Source organism: Vigna angularis, chromosome 8, assembly GCF_016808095.1.
Source record: "Vigna angularis cultivar LongXiaoDou No.4 chromosome 8, ASM1680809v1, whole genome shotgun sequence".
NCBI lineage: Eukaryota > Viridiplantae > Streptophyta > Magnoliopsida > Fabales > Fabaceae > Vigna > Vigna angularis.
In genome coordinates, this window is record NC_068977.1 from 26,657,992 (window position 1) to 26,683,904 (window position 25,913).

General features: G+C 32.3%; 2 protein-coding genes across 2 annotated transcripts; both read right to left on the minus strand.

Moving 5' to 3' along the window:
- Positions 1-14,615: 14,615 nt before the first annotated feature.
- On the minus strand, positions 14,616-15,561 carry LOC108345183 (heavy metal-associated isoprenylated plant protein 39). Its single transcript, XM_017583763.2, has 3 exons — positions 15,478-15,561; positions 15,224-15,299; positions 14,616-15,102 (listed from the first exon to the last, which is right to left on the minus strand). The coding sequence occupies exons 1-3, from the start codon at positions 15,481-15,483 to the stop codon at positions 14,861-14,863; spliced, it is 324 nt and encodes a 107-aa protein (XP_017439252.1). The 5' UTR covers positions 15,484-15,561; the 3' UTR covers positions 14,616-14,860.
- A 9,208-nt stretch (positions 15,562-24,769) lies between these two features.
- Positions 24,770-25,607, minus strand: LOC108345217 (heavy metal-associated isoprenylated plant protein 39). The gene is made up of 3 exons (XM_017583798.2): positions 25,453-25,607; positions 25,247-25,322; positions 24,770-25,156 (listed from the first exon to the last, which is right to left on the minus strand). The coding sequence occupies exons 1-3, from the start codon at positions 25,555-25,557 to the stop codon at positions 24,921-24,923; spliced, it is 417 nt and encodes a 138-aa protein (XP_017439287.2). The 5' UTR covers positions 25,558-25,607; the 3' UTR covers positions 24,770-24,920.
- Between the last annotated feature and the right edge of the window lie 306 nt (positions 25,608-25,913).

The window sequence follows — 25,913 nt, forward strand, 5'->3', positions numbered from 1 at the left end:
CAAACTCGAAGAGAAATAAAAGAGAAAGTTTGGTTGGTAAAAAAAGAAGAAAACATCTCACTTTTAATTTATTTTCTATTTTTCTTCTTTCTTAATAAAAAATATATTATCTAACGTTTTTAGGGAGAAGGAGAATCTATTAATTAACGAAAGAAATAAAAACCAAGTCTAGTTTAATTTTTTGAATTTTGAAAAAAAAAAGAAAGAAAGAATGAATGAATGACTTAAAAACATCTCTCTTTTCGTAGTTTTTATTTAAAATGTTACAACATAACTTTTAACTCGTTTTCTTTCTTGACCAAACATTGGTGTTGGATCACAATTTGTTTGTTTATTATAGTGAAAAAGGGAAAGATTGATTAATGAAAGAAAAAAAAAACCATGTCTAGCATATATAATATTTTCCTTTGGTTTCAAAATGAAAAAAAAAAAACAAACTAGAAGAGCATAGTTCCCTCCCACATAGCATTCATCTCAAACTTGAGAGAGAAAAAAAAGAAAGATTCGTTGGCATGATAAAAAAAACAAATTGTCCTAGCTTTTTATATTTTCTACAAGAAATATTTATGCAATTTTTGCATATATAACATCTTTTCTTCCCTTCATCCTTGCACTTTTTACTCTATCAAACAATTTCTAAATGTCTAACTCATTTTCTCTATTATTTACTTTTTCCTTTTTTATGTTCTCTCTGTCCTAAACCAAAGATATTTATTAGATGACCAAAAATATCTATTCCTACACAAGTAATCAATCATGTACATTTAAGTGAAAAATACTTCTCATAAAAAGTAGACAATTCTTCTTCTTAGCTTTTGAAAAAGTTAGACAAATCCATTTCTAATAATACAATCAATTATTGGAAGTGGAAGTTATATTTTACATTATTCTATATACTTGGATGAGAATAAGTTAATAAAATACAGATTATTTTCATTTCTAATGCTAATAAGTATTAAAGAACACTCTCCGTTTGAATTTTGGTAGCTATTTATGATGATTAACCCATCAAATTTGGTAGCTAGTCGTATATATTTTTTAAAATTATTATTTTAATTTCTTCTCCTCCTCACATTTTTTTTACCGTAGAATCATCATAGAATCACCATGATCGATCCTCACCAATAAACTAAGCCATTGCCATCTTTCTCACCTCCAAATTCAATAGAAGAGATAAAAGAAAATATATATGCATTAAAAAAATTATGAAACCAAAAAAAATCAAGACGAAAGAACAAACCTTTAGTCGCTTTCAAAATAGAAAGAAAATGGATATTCATAGTAACAACACGGTGACACACTTTGCATTGGCCTATGAAAGGAAGGAAGGAGAGAAGATTGTATTGGCCTATGAAAGGAAGGAAGGAGAGAAGACGAAACTTGGAACGTAGTTCGCGTTTGGCCATGAGGAAGGAAGAAAAACAACTCTTGTAATAGAGATTTGATGGAAAAACGACGCAAATGAAAAACCTTTGCTGAAAATGTAATTTTAACCTTAATAGACAAATATGCTTCAAATCTTTAAATAACCGCTACTTATAATTTTGCAAATAATTTCAAAGATGTCATCAGTGACATTTTTATAATTATCTGTAAAAACTATAGGCAACGGTTCGTTAAAGAACTTTTGTCTATAATTTTTATAGAAAATTACAAAAATACTACTGTGACATTTTTTAAATTATCGGCATAACTATAAACAACCGTTCTTTAAAGAATTAAAACACATACGAGTATAGACTTCGACTATTTTAGTACCAAAACCTATAATTATCTTGGGAATCCAAGTGTGAGTCAAAGTCTCATTGGATAGAAATGAAAAAGTAGAGTATTATATAAAGGTGAAAGACCCATTAGCCCATTACCTTAAGGTTTTGAGTAGAGAGTGGTGATAATCTCTTATGTGATTGGATTCAGATCTCATTGGTATTTGTATCTCTCTAGTGAACCTCTTTCTCGATAAACCTAACAAATTTAAAAATTGTATTGCATTTTTTTTAAATCGAAACATGTTAGACCATTTTGAAAAATCCTTTTTTCATATATATATATATATATATATATATATATATATATATATGTTTATCTTTTGCTGAGTCCTTATGCTTTTTTCACTTTTTGTGGTCTGGTCGAAACTAATGTGACACCTCTTTGGTAGCTTGGCGGACCAACCAGATAAGATCAATTTCTTGTCTTTGTGTCAATATAAACGGAATTTTCCCCTTGAATTATTTGTTAAAGAAAATCAATGGACCCTTGACTCTGTAGATGAGGGATGTTCTTTCTTGAAACGAGAGAAGTTGTAGTAGGGTTAAAGTTTAGATACCTCAAAGACCAAATAATGTCTTTTTAGCTTTTTGCTTGATTCCATCATCATGCAAGTCATCTTTGTTACAAAACAAATGAAAGAGCAGTTAGCACATGATAACAAAATACTTAATTATTTTTACATCCTAAAAATGAAATGAAATTGTAGTTAAATAAATGGTTTCACCTTTACTCTTTTCTCTCATTCCAAACAAACAAAAAAATCTTCTTTTCTTTCTCATATATTATATAAAAGATGACATTTAAGCACATTATAGTTGTACAAATCATTCTTATGCGTTGTTTGTGCAGTGGTTTGCTAAGATTGTACTATGTAAACCTATGGAAACAAACCTAATTTTGGAGATAAAACAGTAAACCATATTCCATACATCATTCTTACAGAAGTAGATTTAGTTCTCAAGCTAGATATCAAATGTTACAAAATGAGCAAAATAATGTCACAAGTTTGGTCATGCAACAAAAGATTGTCATCTTCAATTCAGAGAGGCAAAATTCTGGGAGTACAAGACATTAGGGTAACAATTAAAGACATAAAAATATAAATAAGGGTTAAATATGTTTTTAATTTTTTAACTTTAAGTAAAAATTAAAATTAGTTCATTTTTGAAACTTTAAACTAATTTATTCTATCATATTTAGAACATCATGAATTTAGTCATTTTAATCAAATTTTGTTAAATTTATTTAAAATTTTAAACACGTATCTAAACTAACATTGAAGAAAAAAATGTGTTAAACAGTAAAATAATTAAAATACTATCATAAAATGTGTTTAAAACGTCAAATAACTTAACAAAATTTATTTAAAAGGACTAAATCTGTATGTTTCTAAAATTGAAGGATTGAATTGAAATAATATTTCAAAAAAGATTAATTCTAATTTTCACTCAAAAGTTAAAAGACTAAAAGTTTTAATTATTAACTTGGATTGAGTTGATGTGATCATGTTGGACACTATAAACTAAGTTTAATTATAACCTTTCAATCTTTTAGATGTGAAAAGAAAAAAGTGAGCCAATTGATCAAACCTTGTTACACAAAGTTTTAGTCTTGCAATGAGAAGTTTAAATGCTTAATGGGAATGAGTCGGTTTAAACATATTATAAACTACTTAGTTTTTTTAAACAAGTTGTTCAAATGGGAAATTTCAAACCAGAAAATATAAAATAAACCAATACAAGAAAATACTAATTTCATGAATATAAAGTCATCAAGTGATATATCGTGTTCTAAACTTTGGAAAAAATTGTTGGATTAGACAATTGACGTCGCAGAAACCGCGTGTGAATAAATTTTGATTCCTCTAACAACCCTAAAGTTTCTGCACTCATGTTTCTTAGAAAGTGGAAAATCTTTTAAGCTGATAATCTTCTGATGAGCTTTAGATATGTGAGAAAGAAAGAGCATCTGCTTTGTTTACTCGGCGTCAAAAGGTTTCTTCTTTTTGCGTTTACTCTTCTCATTCAAACTTTTGTTTCATTTGTTAATGCACAAGTGCATAGGCTTTGTTCGAGAAAATGATTGTTAATAATTCTGCTTTCTTTGGTTACATCCCTCAAAGATAAAGTACCACTTTTTTTTAAGGACAATTATACTTTAACAACATAATTTGACAACATTTTGACATGGGACACGTGTCAAATTGTGAATGGTGCACGTGAAAATCAATTTTTAAAAAGAATAATGACGTGGAAACAAATTTGGGTTTGGGAACAGGGTTTTAAGTTTTGGGGGTTCATTTTCACAATTCAGATTTTGAATCTGAGACTTGGTTAGAGAGAGAACCGAAGCTTAAAGAGAGAGAGCGCGAAACTTAGAGATAGTCCCCTCTTCCCTCCACCTAGCCACCCACTGTCGGAGGGTCGCCGTAGTGCCGCCGTTCGTAGAGAGAGTGTCGCTTCCTCCCACCCAGCCACCCATTGTCGCCGGAGTGTCGCCGGAGTGCCGTCGGAGTGTCGTCGGAGTGTCGTCGTTCCTAGAGAGAGTGCCGCTTCCTCCCACCCACCCATTTTCGTTGTCCGCCAGAGTGTCGCCTGAGGAAGTATTGTCCGTTCTGGTGACCAGCGTTGTTCAAAGCTTTGATTGCAACGACCACCGAAAAAGACGCGTTTTTGTCGTTCCATAGTCGTATCAGCGTTCGTGCGTCTTCCTCCCACCCAACCATTTTCGTGTCTCTTCCCAGAAGCGTCGCTTTCTGTTGTCAGAATTTGCAGTCCGCCAGAGTGTCGCTGGTAGTTTGTAGCGTCACTTTTGTGTGTCTCATTTCTTGTTGTCCATTTGGCTTTGTAGCTTTAGAGTTTATTATGTATTTTTACCCTCTAATCTCTTACTAAAGATTTTATTGTGCAGGCCGAGAGGAAAAAAGAGAGGTACAAGCAGGTACTAATTTGTTCTAAGAACTTAGTAAGCGTTGAACGTTTTTGGTGAAAATGTTTATGATAATAATTTGCATATTGCTATGAAGGCATTTTTTCTCTATTGATACTCTATCTGAAGGTTACAGGTTGCTACTGGTATAATATGTTATTGGTAAATATTTCTTCTAGATATTTTGCTTGAAAACATAACTGGTAATTAGTCATGAATACAAAAATTTGTAAAATTGAAAATTTGTAATCAGCATTGGTTTCTATTCAGTGTTGTCTTAATTTTGTTAACATGTAATCCTTGAAAATTGTTTAAGTATATGATGTTGTTGTTGGAGACATTGCAATTGTAACAAACCGTACAAGGATTGTGGAATTTTCTCAACCTTTTGCATCATCTAGCCTTGTCATAGTTGCTCCTATCAACAAATCAGGATCAAGTGCTTGGGTGTTCTTCAAACCATTTACAACAGATATATGGTGTGCTAACTGTTATATGGATTCTTGAGCATCGAGTCAATAATGACTTTCGTGGCCCTCCTAAGAAGCAAATTGTAACTTTGTTAATGTAAGCCTTTGTAGGGTCATATGATTACCTTTTACGGCCAGTTTATTGAATTTGGTGCAGCAATAGGTGCCCCAATGTTCATCTTTTGTTTTATATTCTATCTCCATGTTGTTATTTTGTTGTTTTTCAAGTTTAGCCTCTCAACCCTGTTTAAGAAAAATCGTAATGAAACAACTTACTCCAAAGTCTAATAGTTCCTTTGTTTTCTTTTTCTTTCTCAAGGTCATCATAGGATACAGGAGAGGTGATTCTGTAAAATGGGTTGTCCTGAAGAAAGGACAAGCAACTCCAAGCCTTATCAGCTTCACTTGATTAGCTTTTGGGACATGTATCTTTCATGTGGTGTTGTCTCTCTTGCTGCACTCGTTCTGTTTCTGCTGTGAATGATTCGACAATACGCTCGCTTCAACAAAAGGCAAAAGGATATTGCTTCTTCGTCCTCATAACAATCATCAGGCAGTCACTATTCCTAGGTTGTTGTTAACTTCTTTAACTCCATTAGGCAGTCACTGTTCCCAAGACATTGGCTTTGTTTGTTCACTTGGCTTATTATTTATTTTATTTATTTTTTCTTTGAACTCTTCCAATAAATCAAGTTTGAAACTCAAGTCCTACCAAATTTATCAATGTTTTGATTTGACGTTGTCCCTCATGCTTAGTAAGTAGTTTTATTGTGAACTTTATGTAGGGATCTCTACCAATATTGTGTGCTCAATTTCCTACATTTTCATAAAAATTTCTTCTGTTATTGATTATCTGAATTATTGCTCTATGAATCTCAGACTATTGATCAGAGTTTTGAAAACTACACCGGCCATATAACGAGCTGTTCAAAGTGCTTCAGAATGAGGCTGAAAAGAACTGAGCCACTACTGGTTGATTAATGATTGTCAGGAACTCCTTGAATTCTTTGTTTCATGAATCAACACTCGTATTACAATCCTGTTGCAGCAAAAATTAATCTAATAAATGAGGTCTTAGAATCATTTTTGTAGTAGAAATTTTCAACTATAAATGTACCATGTTCTTGATACAGCTTACAATCTTTGTCCTTTTAGTGATTAGTTTTTGTGGGTACATATATTTATGTATGTAAAGGAGTACAAATTAATGTGCATAATTAGAGAAAAAATTGTCACAAACTTTGTAAGGGGTGTTTGAAGATCAGAATGACCAATGTTTAAAATGTTTGCACTGCAGTCCCCACTAAATTTGGATGTGATTATTTATGAAATCTTGTACGTACAGGGTTCTATGTAGAAAGAATGATGAAAAAAAATTGGGCAGTCCAAAATGAAATTAATTAGGCAGTCCAAAATGTGTGTCATCTTCGTAGTTGACCTGTCTGTGCAAAAACTTTGCCTGAAGTACCCACTTATTTTGCCTTCGCTACCATTGTTGTTTCTCTACCATGAGTTTTACTAAATTTGGTTCTTTGGCCATGGAATTCTATATATCTGGCATCATAATTGTGTCCACATCACATAGAAGTTCAAAAAATGATATGAAATTAATTAGATAGTCCAAAATGAGTGTTATCTTCGTAGTTGACCTGTTTGTGCAAAAACTTTGCCTGAAGTACCCATTTATTTTTTCTTTGCTACCAGTGTTGTTTCTCTACCATGAGTTTTACTAAATATGGTTCTTTGGCCATGGAATTCTATATAACTGGCATCATAATTGTGTCCACATCACTTAGAAGTTCAAAAAATGTTATGAAATGAATTAGGCAGTCCAAAATGAATGTCATATTTGTAGATCACCTATGTGTGCAAAAACTTTGTCTAAAGTACCCACTTATTTTGTCTTTGCTACCAGTGTTGTTTCTGCACCATGAGTTTTACTAAATATGGTTCCTTGGCCATGAAATTCTATAAAAATGACATCATAATTGTGTCCACATCACTTAGAAGTTCAAAAAATGATATGAAAATCATTTTATTACTTTTGGTGTCAATAACATAGGTCTTTATACCATTGTTCTACTTCAACTTACTTATTTTTATCTTAACTTCATTTCTTATGTTTAAAAAAAGTAATATTAAATGCACTACAATATAACATTTCTAATAATAATCATCAATATCAATTTCAAATTATTTTCTAATAATAATAAACAATACTTTCTCAGTAACTTTCTATCAATTGAAATGAAAAATAAAAAATTAACTTTTTAACAAATTTAACATACAATGACATTGATAGAAATATGTCCAAAAACACCAGGGTAGACCGGGTTCTATAATCATTATAATTAACTTTGATTTTCTAAAAGAGGCCTACAAATAAAACAAAAAAAAAATTACAATAAAATCAATAAATTATTTGTGTCAAGAACACCGCTTGTTGGTATTTTACAACAGGATCAGGTTCTTAAGTTGAGACTGAAATAATCACGCATCTCCGGACATCATATATTATCTTTCGCAAGCACAGAAGAATTTTCCATACTATAACGCTTTTACATATAGCATTAACAATTTCTATATACTTTTCACCAAATAAATATGGTCTGAGTGCATGACTAGGATATATACTCGTCTACAAATCCCCTTTGCTATCTACTATTACACATTGACACTCTACATAGGGAAGAGAGACCAGGAAGTCAAACTCATATCTAAAACTACATGGTCCAACTCCATATTTCTGTTACGAATAAGTTACTGTTATTTCTCACGCAATAAAGAATTTTCCTTGCGCCTTCCGGTTCAATTCCTTCTATCTATCTCTTCATATCATTAACCAAGATCGCCCTTGATACTAACCGTTAGCCTGAGAACTATCATTTAAGACATGATGATTAGTTTGGTCCTATTATTACTTCCCCACCACTGATGGGACTAATTCAGTAACTGTCATGTAGCTGCACCACTAGCAAATTTTATCTACCACTGCAAGGAGCGAGCCCTAAGGAGTATACACGGTGGCATTTGTTTCTACGCTACAGGGAGTTCTTTTTCCATTACCTGCCCAAAAACGCCAAGGTCAGTCATAATCCAATCACTTTCTACAGCCAACATCTACTCTGTAAACACACACTTTAATATAGTCACAAGATAGCAAACAATCCAATGCTACATGAAACAACACAACTAGGTCTAATATCATCATACTTGGCAGATTAGTTTTGTTGCATTGCATCTCTATTAAATCATTATGGGCACTATCGATAATAAATCCAGTATGACCATAGTGTTAGTTTTCTATATCTTATATCTTAAATCTAGTAGAACAAATCACTACCTGCTTGTACCTCTCTTTTTTCCTCTCAGCTTGCACAATAAAATCTTTAGTAAGAAATTAGAGGGTAAAAATACATAATAAACTCTAAAGCTACAAAGCCAAATGGACAACAAGAAATGAAACATACAAAAGTGACGCTACAAACTACCGGCGACACTCCGGCGGACTGCAAATTCCGACAACGGAAAGCGACGCTTCTAGGAAGAGGCACGAAAATGGTTGGGTGGGAGGAAGACGCACGAACGTTGATACGACTACGGAACGACGAAAACGCGTCTTTTTCGGTGGCCGTTGCAATCAAAGCTTTGAATGACGCCGGTCACCGGAACGAACAATAATTCCTCAGGCGGTACTCCAGCGGACAACGAAAATGGGTGGGTGGGAGGACGCAGCACTCTCTCTACGAACGGCGGCACTACGGCAGCCCTCTGACAGTGGGTGGCTGGGTGTAGGGAAGAGGAGACTCTCTCTAGGTTTCGCGCTCTCTCTCTAACCAAGCCTCATATTCAAAATCTGAATTGTGAAAATGAACCCCCAAAACCTAAAACCATGTTCCCAAATCTGTTTCCACGTCATTATTCTTTTTAAAAATTGATTTCCACGTGCACCACTCACATTTTGACATGTATTCCGTGTCAAAATATTGTCAAATTGGTTTCTGCTTTTAGTATTGTTGCTTTGCCTTTTCCACTAGTTTTTTTCTTACTGTTACATGTTGATGATCCTAATTTTAGACATGGTTTTGGTTGCTGCTATTTTTTCTGAGTAGATTGAAGCATGTATAACGTAATTCTATAAAATTGCGTTAAAGGTGATTTTGTATTAGTTTATATAAAGTTTTATAAAAGTATGACACTAATGCAATGAAGGGAAATGACATCGGTTAGTTTCGCTTATAGGCACCGGTTCTACAACCGAAGCATATACAGGCGAGGTAAAAAGGATAAGTTTAATGCCTCGGTTCTGAACCGGGTCAAAAAGGATCAATTTTCGCTTCGGTTCTCTTTTAAACCGAGTCAGTATCTTAGAAAATTCAATAAAAAAAATTTCAGAAAACTGCTAAACCATTTTCTATATTACTGGGTCTTTTCCTCAAACCTTTAATACAACAGCCCTGTCTCCGGATAGAATTCCAACTCAAGCATTTTCATGACATTCTTGTAGTTATAATTCCAAAACACAAACCAACTCCAAAAATATGTTTTTTAGGCAGAATTGAGGTGTTTAACCTGTCGTTCACAAGCAACTCCAGTCCACTAGGATGAAAGAATCAAAAGGTCCAGTTCTTCCGCATTAGAAAATCAGAAAATAATTAGGAGTTAAAGGCACCATGGATTCATAATAGTTCAAAGTAAGGATACATGACAGAGCAGATAAAACCAACGTAACAAATGGAAAAAAAATGAAAGAAACTAGGATTCATACTTATGCTAAAACCAATCTGATTTGCATGATAAATCTTTATCTTCTACAGTGTTCTTTCACTCTCGCAATTTCAAGATAGCTCCTTCCTTCTCCCTCATTTCCCAGTACAAAGAAATCACCTTTTCAATTGCTAGAACCCAGCCGTCATCCTCATTGACGCTGTCATCCTCGGCCTTCGAAGCGGAGCCGGATGGTCCCGCAACAGCTTCATCCACGAGGGTTGAGGGCTCGGAAGGGGGCTAGACCGGGTGCTAGGCCAGCGGCTCCACCATTGGCACGGGCCGCACCAGGCGATCCACGAACAACACTAGATCTGAGATCGCATCCGCTGGTGGAGTGAGATCGCGTTCGGTGGCGGTTCTGACTGGTCCTAGGTTTGATGGATCGGAGGTGGGAGGCGTGACGGGTTGGGGTTGCGAGGTGGGAGGCGTGACAGGTTGGGGTTGCGGGGTGGGATGCAGCCATATCTTTTGGCAGCGAAAACGGAGCGGTGGCGTTGAAGGAGAGGTGGCAACGACGGAGCAACAGAGTGGTGGCGACGGCGGAGCAACAGAGTGGTGGCGACGAAGCAACGGAGTGGTGGCAACGGAGAGGCGGAGCGGCGGAGTGGTGGCTTTGAGATTTGAGCGAGAGAGAAGAGAGAAGAAGAGGAACTGTGAGAAGGAGATTTGAGCCAGAGAGAAGAAGAGGAAGAGTGAGAAGGGTACCGTGAAAGCAAAGCAACGAAGTGGTGGCGACGGAGCAACGGAGTGGTGGCGACGGAGCAACAGAGTGGTGGCGACGGAGCGGCGGAGTGGTGGCTTTGAGATTTGAGCGAGAGAGAAGAGAGAAGAAGGTGAGAAGAAGATCTGAGCGAGAGAGAAGAAGAGGAAGAGTGAGAAGGGTACCGTGAAAGCAAAGATAGGTATGAGTATACTACCTCGGTTACATATTTACTTGAGATAATAGAGGCATACTGACTCGGTTTCAAGATACCCGATGCCTAAAGTTTCGGAAAATAATTAAAATTTAAAAACATATACGGGTTATATGCCTCGATTGACGCGTAACAGATGTTGGAAAGCTTTTCTGCTTCGGTTCTACTGATACCTGAGATATATAAGTTGTCTAAAATTATAAAAATGTCACCGCACTTTTATACGCTTCGGTTTCAGTAAAACCGAGACATATATAGCGCGTTAAAAAGCTTCTTTTTTACTAGTGTGAGTTTTAAATCTAATTCAGTATATATAAAATAGACTTTTGAATTTTATATCTGATACAACTTCAGAAAAAACCAAAAAGAGTTCTAAAATGTATAAGTTTTAAATATATTCCAGCTTCAGTTAGAGTAATACTGACATCAATTTATGTGTTTATAACTTGATTATATTTTTAATAAAAAATAATTATAGTGTCAAATTTACGAGCCATTATTCTTGTGTTTTTTTTTTTTTGCGTTCAGCTTTTAATTTCTAGTTCAAGCAGTTTCCTTCTCCGCCCATATTGTTCAGCAATTAGTAGATAGATGGAAAAGAATTTTTGTGGCATCTCAAAATGTTATTAATATTTTTTTCTTAAATTTAAAATTAAGATATTATATAAAGATTGTTCACCATTATAAATATATAATGATTTTATATTAATTTGATCATTTTTTTCTTTGTCATTCCCTAAGACCTAATATTTTAAGAAAGATAAATTTTAATTCAATAAAAGAATATAAAATTTAGGTTTAATTGAATTTCAAGTTTTTGATAAATTTGATCATTTTTAATTGAGTCTGTAATAATTTTTATAATTTATTTAGTACTCACAAATATTATAATTTTCAATTATATTCTTATAATTTAGATGTGACTATATTATTTTATTTGTTGTGGTGAGGTCTAGTTGATATGGTGATTGTGGGTGGAGAAGATGGATAATGGGGGTATTAGGGGTCATAGAAGAGAAAGGAAGGAATATATGAGAAGGGAAGAAGATCACCCATAAATTAATATATGTGTAATATTTTTTTAAAATTTTGTAAGACTATTCTAATGAATATTTGCTAAATTAGTAACAGAAGCCATGATGATGAAATTGAAAAAGAGCGAGAAGGAGAAGAAGGTTGAGAAGATGGATGTTATCTCATTGGTAAGTATACTAAATCGTACAAGTAGTAAAAATGGTAAGTTCAAGTATTGTTTGTCAAGAAATTTGTGTTTGTTTAACTAACTATATATGATTAATTACTAATTTAGGTAGTTAAAATGAACATTGATTAATTCAAACAAGTTAACAATATCTAAAGTTTCTAAATATGAAAGTTATAAAATGATTTAGATAAAGACATACTTGGTTGGACTTCATGACCTAAACTCTATACAATCATCTATACAATATATCTCTAACATACTCAAGTATTCACATGATAAGCATACAAGTCCTAATATCTTAGAGACATTCTAAATTCTTTTGTGAAAATACTAATCCCTTAGATATTCAAACACAAGTTTTGCATTAAGAAAATAAGTTTAGAATGACCAAGAGTTTTCTAGAACCAAACGTCTTTGTTGTTTAATCAATGTCTAGGTTCCATAATATTTTTCAGTGATTAGACACCACCCAAATGACATAGGTATTTCATCATGGATGTGAATAATAAAGATAGAACACTAGAATAATGAAAGATATTGTATTGCATAAAAAAGATACAAAGAGATTAGGTATATTTCATCAAACCCAATGAAATGGAGTTTAGCTACTCCTATACATCTAGAACACAAGAGAGAATTGAAATGATAAAATGAATGAAGAAATATGGAGTCCTTAGAAGTTCCTCAACCCATGTCTTGAGTCTCAAGTGTGTTCCTATATCAAAAACTACTCTTTTCTTCAACAAGATGTATTGTCAAGCTTGTCAAACTGTATTGTCAAGTTATGTTCGAGCTTGTCAGACTGTGTTGTCGGACTGTCTATCGAACTTGCCGACCTCTAAAAAATCTATCAATATTTCATTAGAGTTTTTAAAGTTAATAAAATTATTATAATATGAAGAGAATGTTGAACTTTCGAAGATAATATTACTAGAATAATTCTAAGTGTTAAAACTTTTATCCATGTTGTATTAAAAAACCGTACTTATGTGTAAAACACAAAAGACTACAAATTTTCTTTAAAAATATTATCAATGAATTGTTTCAACGAAGCAAAGGAAATTGTAGTAGAACGAATAATTTTATAGCTAAAGTTGTAAGAAGTATAGCTGAGACATGGATATTTACAACACACATGGGAGACACATCTTAACAAAATGAAGTCAACCCAAGTCAAACCATGCATATAATATAGAATGCTATTTTACAATTTGTTTAAATATATTTTAAAATTTTAAAATTTTAAAATGATTTCAAAAGTCATAAAAACAACAATAAATTTTACATTCACATACATCGATCAGTGAAAGCTTTTTCATTCACAATTAAATATTTGAAAACTAAAAGCTTTGCCATTTTCCTCAATATAGTATATATGCAATGCAGGTGTATTATTATTTAACCTTCACATGTAGATTAGACAAGTACCATTAATATTTCTCTTATCAATACTTGTATATATACTTTAAAACTCCTGTGTGAAATACAATTAGGGGTATATTGTATTTAATTTCTAATAGGGTTCTCCTTCTTAATTATGGACATGGAAAATTGATTACAGACAGAATTAAGAAACAAATACAAGCTTAATAAATTGAAAACAAAAATGTTTACGGGTTTACTTAAAAGAATTCAAATAGTTCATATATAGTTCTACACAATTCTTAAATTATTCTCAAACTACCAACAAGAAGTTGGTTTAGGTTTAAGAGATACTGAATTTTATTATCCTAAATTAGTTCAGATAAAACCTTTTGAATGACTTTTGTTGGGTTGAGTTTTTAGAGTAGGAATTTACTATTTTAAACTCTTAAACACATTAATACTTCCACAGTCATCGACCTATATGTATAAATATTGTGTTGAAATACGTTAAATTATTGTATTGTTTTTTATTATACTCTTTCATTTCATTTTTTTCTTCAAATTAATGATATTAGAGTTGATGATGAGTTTTATCTACAAATTTAAATGTGTCGCCATTTAAGTGAGTTTTAGTTTTTAATTGAGTAAAAATGAAAAGTTGAATACCGTATAAAAATAAATATTTTATAATTTTATTGTTTTAAAGGTTTTGTATTAGAAATGGTATCAATTTTTTATATGTAAATTGAGTTAAATTTTCATTAAGATTGTGTCTATATGATCATCTTTTCTCGAAAGAACTATTAATGGTATTGAGTCAAAAATTTATCTTGATGACGTGCTCCGATAAATTATTGTATAAAAAGTATTTTTAACAAAGAATCAGATAAGCATATACTATTAAGATGAACAGTGATACAGTGTACTCGTTTTTTAATTTACATGACGAATCTGGCTCAAAATATCCAACAAGATTCTTCTCTTAAGTTTTATTATTTTTTAGTTTTTTTTCCTTTATTAGTTTTGGTTTGGGGAAAAAGGTATATAATCTCTTTATTCTGATTAAAAAAAACTTTGTGCAATGAAAAACTGTAATGAAAGAAAAGATTATAAATTAGAATATTGGACAATAATAATCAAATACAAAGTACCAATAAATCTTGTCGGTGATTTTAAATCCAACACAAATAAATCTTAAAAAGAAAAGATTTTCTGCTCCAATCTTATTCATGATGATCAACACATCAAAAATTTGTTACAAAATGGCAGAGTCCAATCACACACACTTATCACCCTTGGACACACAATGGTCTGAGTCTACCAGACCACAAAAAGGATTACTTTCCATCAAACTTTGTAATATTCTAAAATTTAATTGCCTACACACATCAAGTATATGTATAGGATTATCTTCAAAACATGTAATCTATTAATTAATTTTAATTATACAGTGGTGGTACCATATGATAAGGATAATAATAGAAGGGATAGTTTTCGTAAACAGGAACAGCTACTTTTGGTGGATCCACTTTCTCTTTCTCTTTCTCCTCTTTTGCTGGTCCAACTGAAATTAATTCTGTGGGACACCATTTTCGTAGCTTTGACACTGCACTCACTGGATCAATCTCACCCAATAGCACCAATTTCATGTTTTTCAAGTCAACAGAAACTGATTCAATCCCTGCATAATAGTTCAAATAACACCTAATTTAAAAATACAAAATCATGAACACAATGATCTTGAAACATAACTATAAGTTGTAATACATATAGACTGAAAAGTTTTATATTTATGAGTATACCAGATAGGCCAGATGCTGTCTTCATAGCTTTTCTCTTGATCTTATCATCATGTAAGTCCATCTTTACCACTACTTTCTGTCACATAACAAACATCAAAGAAGATTAAGACCCAGAAATTACTTTTGCTTCCAATTCATGAAACTGAAAGGAAATAACATATACAAAATGGAAACAAGACAAAGTAATAATAAGCTGCGAGAAAATTAAACAAATGGTAAAGAAACATTTTCATGTATAAGAGTATAGTTCTGACCTTCATTATTTTCTAAGCTTGCTTGAAGGAATGTTAGAAGAGATGGTTTTTATATGCTTTTCAAATTGGAGGAAGCTGTGAGAAATATGTGTGCAATGAAGAGTATTTATAGTATAGCATGTAGTTGGAGACATTGACGTAGTCAAAGTGGAGTCAAAGTCAAGTCAACACGAGTCAAACCGTGTTTTTTTTTTAAAAAATTAATCTTCCCTACCAACCCTAGAGTTCCGATGCTTCACGGAAAGTGAATCCGTGAAGTATTATAATTGAAGTGTTATTATTTTATGTCTGGTTGGGTTGGAAAACGATGGAACATGTTGCTTCGTTGTTATGTCTCAAAATGATTAATAAGATGAATGATGATAATATAGCATTCAGAATCTTCCTCCTTGTTCAGTTTTAAAAGTCTTTTTCATATCATACCATAGTTACTTATACGAATGTTTCTTTTTATGTTATGATTACAAAATAATTAATAGTTATTAAATCAATTTTATTCTTTTGTGTCTTTAGATAATATTTCAAATGTGTAAACTATTGCATATTATTGTTTACTAACACAACTATTTTATGCCAACTATAACTAATAATCTCTCCACTTTTTGGCTACCATTGTAGAACATTATTTTTAACTCAGTTCAAACCATCTCAGTAAAAATAATATTAAATCTACAACTATTATTTCTTTTTTCTAACTACAGTGCTTTATTTTTATTTCTCTCAAGATTGTATGGTCTAGCCAACAAATATAGTTTTATTAAATTCTTTAAGAATGCTATGCGCTTTCCTCAAGACGACGCTGTTGGTATAACAAGATAGCTTCGTCCAGCCCTGACTGCAAAATTAATCTAATTTTATATTATTTTTTTAAAACAATGAAGTGTTATCATCCCTTGGCCAATGCTAGTTTGAAATATAGTGTCCTCTAACTCTCGCTACCGCTAGGAAACTGATATCATTTTTAATTTATTTTTATAGATTTTTATTAACGAGTTATAATCTATAGTAATTATGTGTTATTCACATATTTAGTGATGGATTGTAGAAGACAAACCTAAATGAACTTAAAATAAGTGAGATTGTAATTTGACAAAGTTTTACTAACATTTATTTTCAAGTTATATTTATAAGAAATAAAACTCTCCTTTTATAGAAGGAGAACTCTTAGAAGGAATGAGAGTATATTGAACTAAATTCTTTTTTTGAAGTTTTCAATTGTCGAATAGGGTGAATGTAAGCCTTCTCCCTTTGAAGCCATACAAGGAGGGTGAACGAGAGTCTTCTTCCTTTGAAGCCATCTAAGAGAGATGAATAGGAGCCTCTTTCAAACTTTAGAATGTTCTTCAACACTTCAAACAAACTAGGAGGGACGCTCCTCACCTTTCCAAGACCCAAATGATCCCTAAACTTTCCAAGGCCGAAATGATGCTAGAAGCCCAAAAGTAACCTAATTGACAACGTTTTGACAACTCTAACTTTTGTTGACTGTTTGACTCATTATCGATGTAGTTACTAACAAAAATCTTCGTCAGTAAGTTAACCACTACATGGCAACTCTCAGGTTTACTTTTGTACAAACCTTTGAGATGAATCAATTTATGTATATGCAAAAGATGGTCATCACGGGAAGCAATATACCTCTAGAAGACAAAGAACCATTTTGACAGCTATTTAAGGTAAAACATCATGAAACCAATTCTCAATTTTTATTGATGTATATATATTAAGTCCATCAATTCCATTTTAACATGATCTATTTTAACAACTGAAGGTCCAATGGAGACTTGAGCATGAAGCAAAAATTTTAAAAAATATTTACACCAAAGCATTTCATAGACTATTTGAGATGTTTAGAGATAAACGCACAGTGAAAGAATGTCTTTATTGGGTTGGGAAGCATATATAGAAGTCCTTGCTAGCCCATTGGAATTCCTCATATTATCGTAATAAATGTGCTACCGCCCAAAGGAACCAAACTATAGAAAAGCGTGGTGTTTTGTATACAGGTGGTTCCATTACCACTCATGAGCATGTCATTCGTATGATACAAATCTTCATTCATTTCCTATCTATTATGAAACAAGTTATGTATTTTAAAATTGATGTATATATAAACTCCATATTCTGTTATAGGCACAAGAGTTAGGACACGTTGTGCACGTTGATGTAGTGATTCAACATACTCATCTTCGAAAAGGACATGGCCAATTTGTTTATGAGAGGTCTCGAAGGACACATGTAAGCAAACTCTTTTACAACCTTCAAACTTGTACTATTATTTTTTTTGTTTTAAACTTCCTCCTTCTATTGACATTGTCCATATTTTTTAATAGGAAGAATTTTCAACTAGACTCTCATAGGACAAATCGGAGCAAGGGTCATGTCTTGATGCATCAAAAGCAAATACTGATGACGATGATATCATCAGGACAAAATGTTGGTTGGACTTCGTTGGTGAAAAAATAAATAAAGGATGACTATATTGGGCAAAACATGCTTTCAATTGCACTACTAAAAGAGGTTCAGTGAAGCACCAACCATCTAGATTTGGCAGTGTTGATGATGTCGTTCCCCAGCTCAGCAAACAACTATAAGCTCGTGGTCAAGCTTATGACGATCTGAGACAACAATTTATGAACCTCCAAAATTTGGTTGTGGGATTTTTTCCTCTAGATGCACAGACTATGGTAGAAGAACCTCAGTCCACCCAACATTGTCTTAGCAACGACGCTCTCCAGTTCAGCTCACCCAGTCTAGTCACCTCCACGACAACAACAATAGCATAATGAAGAAGAAGAAAATGATTCATATGACTATGCTGATTAATAGGGCTTTTCTTAGTTGATAGACATTTACAATTAAAACTATTATGTTTGTATTAGTGACATTATAAACATGTTTATATCAGTAATGGATTTCATTAGTGACAATATTGTTAGTGCATTTGTGGATTGTTTGGATTGTCTGAATTGTGTGATTTTTCTGAAAATTGTTTTATGTCTAGGTTCATTGTGGTTGGGTAAGAAATGTTTTCTACTACACTTGAATTTGTCAACCTATTTATCGACAAACGTTATCAACAAATAAATATGTCGATAATGAATCACATTAAGTTACTACATTATCGACAACACCTTGTTACCAATAAGGAGTATTGGTAAATCTTGAAGAAATTTGTTTTGATGATGCTACAAGAAGTTTTAGTTGAAGAAGATATTAGAATTAGTTAAAAGCAATTTGTAGAAATTAAATGTAGTAGGAAATTCTTGTAAACCTTGTAAACTTGCATTTTTAACTGCAATAATCGATTATGGAATGGCAATAATCGATTATCACAAAGTCATACAGGAATAATCGATTATCTCTTCATATAATCGATTATCACATTTTGAAAACCCTGTAACGGACTTGAATAATCGATTATCACTTACAATAATCGATTATTCATGGCAGTTGGGAGCTAACCTTTGGCATTCAGTGTACTTGGCTATATATTTTGATTTGGAGAAATAAAAAAAAAAAAATGTTGTTGAACAGAAGCTCTAGCAGAATACTGTTTGTTAGAGGAAGTTCTCAGAAGCTATAGTTCAAGTTCCCTTGCTTGGTCTCGTGAACAGGAGAGGCTCGCGTTTCGTGTGTCGATTGTCGGAGCAAGCTCTCTTCGAGTTAGCAAGGTGCTCTGCCTGGTCTCGTGAATAGGAGAAGCTCGCGTTTCGTTTGTCGATAGTCGGAGCGGTTCTCTTCGAGTTGGCAGAGTGTTCTTCTTCCGGTTCGTTCGTCGAAGGAAGGTTTATTTATCTGCTTTATTAACTATTTGTTGTAATATGTTAAACCATTTTTAGTGAAAAAGGTTAATCACTATTTATAGTGATTAACGACTGGACGTAGAATCTTTTGATTCGAACCAGGATAAAAATTCTGTGTTGTTCTTCTTATTCCCTGCACTCATTTTATTTTACGTATATCAACTGTTTGATAAATTTTCTCAAAGAAAATTATTTTTACTAAAAGGACCAAATTAATTTTAATTGTGATCGAACACGCTTTCCACTCTCTTTCAAGTTTTTAATTCCGCTGTGCGACTCTATAACGGTACCGATTGTTCCAACAATTGGTATCAGAGCTTGCTTTGATAGTTTTTCAAAATTTGCGAAAATGGCCGGTCACAATCAAAACCATGTATATGCTGAGGGTGCTTCCATTAACAGACCTCCATTGTTTACTGGTGATAACTATGCTTTTTGGAAAGTGAGAATGGAGATTTTTATGGGGTCTGTTGATAGAGGTATCTGGGAAGCTGTACAAAATGGCCCTTATATTCCTATGAATACTGTTGATGGTGTAGAGACTGAAAAACCTTATTTTAATTGGACTGCTGAAGAAAATAGACGAGCTCAGTTTGATATTAAGGCTCGGAATATAATTTTATCTGCACTAACCATTGATGATTTTTTCAAAGTATCTGTTTATAAAAGTGCTCAGGAAATGTGGAAATTTTTAAGAGTCACTCATGATGAAGTATTGAATGTGGCTAAGTTGACTTGTTCGAACTCATGGTCTACATTAAACTCCTCAAGCTCAAGCGATTCTAATGAGCAAGAAAATCTATGCTTGATGGCCAACGATAAATCATCTGAAAGCAAAATCTTGAAGGAAAAGAAGGACTATCAAGGTTCCTCTTCAAGCTTCAAATGTTATGGATGTGGTGAAAGAGGCCATCTGAAAGTTGACTGTTCAAGCAACAAAAGAAGTAAAGAAAGAAAAGAAAAGAAAATTCACAAGAAGAAGAAGGTTCACATTGCCTCGAAGGATAATGCATCAACCACCTCTAGTTCAAGTGATTCTGTTGAAGAAATAAACTTGTGTTTGACAGCTAATTTTGATGATGCTGGAAGCCAAGTAAGTAATTCTAGCTATGAATCTAATGAATTTGATTTACAAAAGGCGTTTCTTGAATTACTTGATGAATCTGAAACATTGAATGCTGCTTATAAAAATATGAAAAAGGAATTTAAAGAATTGAAATGGAAATATGAAAATGCATTAGATGAGGAAGTCATATTAAGAAACAAAGTTAGTAATCTTGAAACAAAATTGTCTGAATCTAATTCAAATGAAAAACCTGTTGAGTGTTTATCTTGTAAAAGTCATATGTTTAACATTGACATACTTGAAAATTTACTTTCTAAAGCAACCAAGTCTGTCTCACATGTTTTTAGAAGGAGCAATGTTAGAAATAAAGAAGTGCATCATAAAAAGTCTAAAGTTAAGAGAACTCGTAGAGTTTGGGTTGAAAAAGGAACAACTGTAAAAACCAAACTGCATGGTGTTTGTTGCTTCTATTGTATGAAAAAAGGACATACTTCAAATAAATGTAGTATCAAACATTTTGATGTTCCTGATGGAAAATGTGCTTGGATTCCCATTATAAAGTAATTTGTCTCTAACCCTGAGGACCCAAATGAGATTATGGGCACCAAACCTCTCTTGGATGGTTTTGCAGGTTAAGTTCTCAAAAAGAGAGGAGAGATCCATGGTATTATGCTTTCGGAAATAATGATCTAAGAGCAGGAAGTGAATCCATCAAATGGCATTCAAAGCCTTGGTTCGAACTCCATGTGATTGAGCTAAGTGTTGTTTGAACTGTGTTATTGCACTTTGTTCTGGTTATCTTTCTAATTTTCCATTATTTGATTATTGTTATATTCATTTAAATGAGTTGGTTGATAGATTTTCATTGGCATTTTTAGATAATTAAGTTATTTGATGATTGAATTGGCATTTCCGTTTCAAAGATGTTTTCTGTGGAGATCTATTTATATGCATGCCATATGAGCTATGATTTGCTCCACATAAAGCTTGATTACAAACTGTGAAAATCACTGTAGAATAGTCTTTAAAAGCAGTTGTCAAAACTACATTTCCTTGTTTGAGTCAATTTTCCAGTTTTAAATTCTGGTTTGCCAATATTTCATGGATAAAATCCATTGAACCAAGATAAACAATGTTATTGAATTAAATCTGATTACTGCATATTGATGTTTTAATTTTTATATATGTTGTTTTATATGCAGAGTTGAATTCATTGGGTTGAACAGATTGGGATATGAGAGTGCATGAATCATAGCTGTTGTTTTGAAAGTTGTAAATTGTGTTGTCAAAGTTAGTTTTTTGAACTGATTGTGCTAGCTGAAATGCTTTCATATCAAACCTGTAGCAGCTGTGATAATTTCCATTTAAGCTACTGTTGCATTCATTTTAGTTTATAAATTGGTTGCTTAATCATTGATATCTTAATTGTTTGAAAAATGGTTGTTGATTTCGTGGGTTAATTGAGTATGCTAAAAGTTAAATTTGAATTGCATATTTAAGGGGGTATCTTTACTTTATGAACTTAGAAGAGAGGTTGGAGTGTTAGACATATCTTAGAATCAAAATCTATGCAAATTTTTGCATTTTTCGTAAACTTAACGCTTCATAATCGATTATCATCAAGTCATAATCGATTATTCATGCATTAAAATCAATTCTGGAAAATCTTGAGCAGATAATCGATTATCATTATGCATAATCGATTATCATGCAATTCTGGGCAGTAATTATTGAACTGATAATCGATTATCACAAGCCATAATCGATTATCACGCTGACATGTTCAAAAATAGAGTCGTTGGAGCATCCCATAACGGCTATAAACGACCATAAACGGCTAGTTTGTCCATTCTTCTTATAATGTAATATTTATTTTCATAAATAAAATGATCTCTTGATTATATGCATCCTTTGATTAATTGAGGGGGAGATCATATTTAGGGGGAGCCTTCAACATCCGATCTTTTTGCTTCTGATCAAAAAGGGGGAGAAGAATAATACAAGGGGAGAAGTATAAATTATTACAGGTATTGCTAACCTTGTTGTTGTTTGTTAGCTTGTATGTTTTGCAGGTAAGCCAAACTTGCTTTTAAAATTGAATTTTTGATCATCATCAAAAAGGGGGAGATTGTTACCAATAAGGAGTATTGGTAAATCTTGAAGAAATTTGTTTTGATGATGCTACAAGAAGTTTTAGTTGAAGAAGATATTAGAATTAGTTAAAAGCAATTTGTAGAAATTAAATGTAGTAGGAAATTCTTGTAAACCTTGTAAACTTGCATTTTTAACTGCAATAATCGATTATGGAATGGCAATAATCGATTATCACAAAGTCATACAGGAATAATCGATTATCTCTTCATATAATCGATTATCACATTTTGAAAACCCTGTAACGGACTTGAATAATCGATTATCACTTACAATAATCGATTATTCATGGCAGTTGGGAGCTAACCTTTGGCATTCAGTGTACTTGGCTATATATTTTGATTTGGAGAAATAAAAAAAAAAAATGTTGTTGAACAGAAGCTCTAGCAGAATACTGTTTGTCAGAGGAAGTTCTCAGAAGCTATAGTTCAAGTTCCCTTGCTTGGTCTCGTGAACAGGAGAGGCTCGCGTTTCGTGTGTCGATTGTCGGAGCAAGCTCTCTTCGAGTTAGCAAGGTGCTCTGCCTGGTCTCGTGAATAGGAGAAGCTCGCGTTTCGTTTGTCGATAGTCGGAGCGGTTCTCTTCGAGTTGGCAGAGTGTTCTTCTTCCGGTTCGTTCGTCGAAGGAAGGTTTATTTATCTGCTTTATTAACTATTTGTTGTAATCTGTTAAACCATTTTTAGTGAAAAAGGTTAATCACTATTTATAGTGATTAACGACTGGACGTAGAATCTTTTGATTCGAACCAGGATAAAAATTCTGTGTTGTTCTTCTTATTCCCTGCACTCATTTTATTTTACGTATATCAACTGTTTGATAAATTTTCTCAAAGAAAATTATTTTTACTAAAAGGACCAAATTAATTTTAATTGTGATCGAACACGCTTTCCACTCTCTTTCAAGTTTTTAATTCCGCTGTGCGACTCTATAACGGTACCGATTGTTCCAACACACCTATCTGTTGATAATTATTATTAATGGTCAACATTCATCAATAATTTTTTACAGTCAACATTTGTCGATAATTATAAACAATCATTATCTGTTAGTAATACTTTTTTTTTATCGATAATTCGTAAAATAACTTACATTATTCACGAATTTTTATCTTTACCGATAAATATCTAACATTAATATACGTTGACTATAATAACATTTGTGGTTAAGTTAACACTAATATTTTAATTCTAACTATACATTGTAGTGACTTCATTGGGTATGAATATAAAGAAATTGAAAGGAATTACAAGGAAGCACAAGTTATGAAATGGGATAATATATACGAAATAAATTAGTTATATTTTATTATTACTATATATATAAAAAATAACGATGATAATAATTCACATCTTATTCTAATCTAAATTGTAGTGTTCCCATTTTATTTTAAATCACTTTTATGATCAATCATAAAATAGTAATCTTTTATTTTTATTATTAAAACATTTTTTTAATCTCTCAAACTTCTCATATCAGTAATTAATTTTTGTCTTGAATTTTTTCATTTTTTACCATATTTTCCTTAATTTAAACAATTTCACCTTCAACCCTCTTTCTCATCAAATCCATTCAAATATATTCTTCCATATCCTTCTTCAAAAGCAAACACACTCTAATATTTCGTTTGTTTCTTCATGTAGCGAACAAACGTATGTGTCAAATAATTTGTAGTGATTTAGGAAGACAAATTTAAGAGATTAAATTTCCTTGAATAGTGAAGAAAATAAAGAAGAAAGCCACATCATATCTTAAATTACAAAAATAACCGCTCTCTCATACGCGTACCTTTTTGCCTTTTCACAAAAACATCCAGATTTTAGTTTAATATAATTTTTTCAATTTTAATTTTCTCATTTTAAAAAATAACTCACATTTTATAATAATAATAATAATATTTTTATTTAAATTAATCACTTGTCCATAATTTATTTAAACTTAATTTTTATCAATCACATTTTATTTTAATATAATTTTATTATTTAATTCTTTTATTTTAAGTAATGATTAAAATTTCGTTTTAACATAATTTGCATTTATTAAAATATTTTTTTAATATATTAAACTCATAGTATCATTCACAAATTTTTTTAATTTTTTTTTAATTTTTTCATTTTACCTTAATCCAAATAATCTTTTTTTCACTTTCTTCTTAAATTCACTGAATGAGTAACTCAAATCCGTTCTCAGACAGGAATATAACTAATTGCACACATATAAGCAAAAAGTGACATGAAATACGGGTAAATAACTTAATCCAATAAAGTCCAGCTACCCAAAAAGACCAAACACATCATTTAATGGACATGTGTCAAGCACAAAAAGGGGATATTACTTTTTCACACACCTGGTTGGCAGAAGTAACACAACCACTTTATACATAGGATTCCCTCCAAAACTTGTAACATAGTTAAAAGCAAATTTTAAGAATACAATGGTGGTGTCATATGATAAGGATAATAATAGAAGGGGTAGGGTTCATAGACAGGAACAGCTACTTTTGGTGGCTCCTCCTTTTCTTTCTCCTCTTTTGCTGGTCCAACTGAAACTAATTCTGTGTGACACCATTTTCGTAGCTTCGACACTGCACTCACTGGATCAATCTCACCCAATAGCACCAACTTCATGTCTTTCAAGTCAACAGAAATTGAATCAACCCCTGCAAAATAATTTCAAACACACTTAACTTATGATTGAATTCGTAACAAAAACTAAGCTAAAGAGTGAAAACTTTTATATATATATATACCTGAAATGCCTGATGCTGTCTTCATAACTTTTCGTTTGATCTTGTCATCATGTAAGTCCATCTTTAAAACCACTTTCTGTAACAGAAACAACATCAAAGAGGTGTTATTTAAGACCCAGCTCACTTTTACATGGAAAACATGAAATTGAAAGGAAAGAAAACACAGTAATAATCTGTGAGAAAGGTCAAGAAAGTAAAGTTCTGACCTTCATTGTTTTAAAGATTGGTAGTGATGAAAGCTGACTGAGCAAGAACTGTTTGATGAGAATTGCAAAGGTAGGTGAAGAGGTGAAGGTGAGTTGGAATAACATGGCTGAGATTTTTACCTGTATTTAAAGATCGATTATAACGCGTGGTGAAAGGACTGATCAAGTCAAGTCAACTATACAGTATAGTTTTGCAAATAGTTAGATTTAAAATTTTTTTTGCAGATAGAAAAAGACTATGTAGTATGGTACAGTCTACAAATCTATAGTATAAATTTTGTTCGTTATTCACGCCGTTAGAACCGTGTCATCTTTGAAAATTTTTCAGGTTCACACTGTTCCTTCGAAGAAAGTGCAATCAATAATTGCATTGTCTAGAAGTATTGTTATATATCAAACACTTCATTTTCTTTATTCTGGATTACGATGTTAACACTTTTTTAACAATTTTTTTTATAACG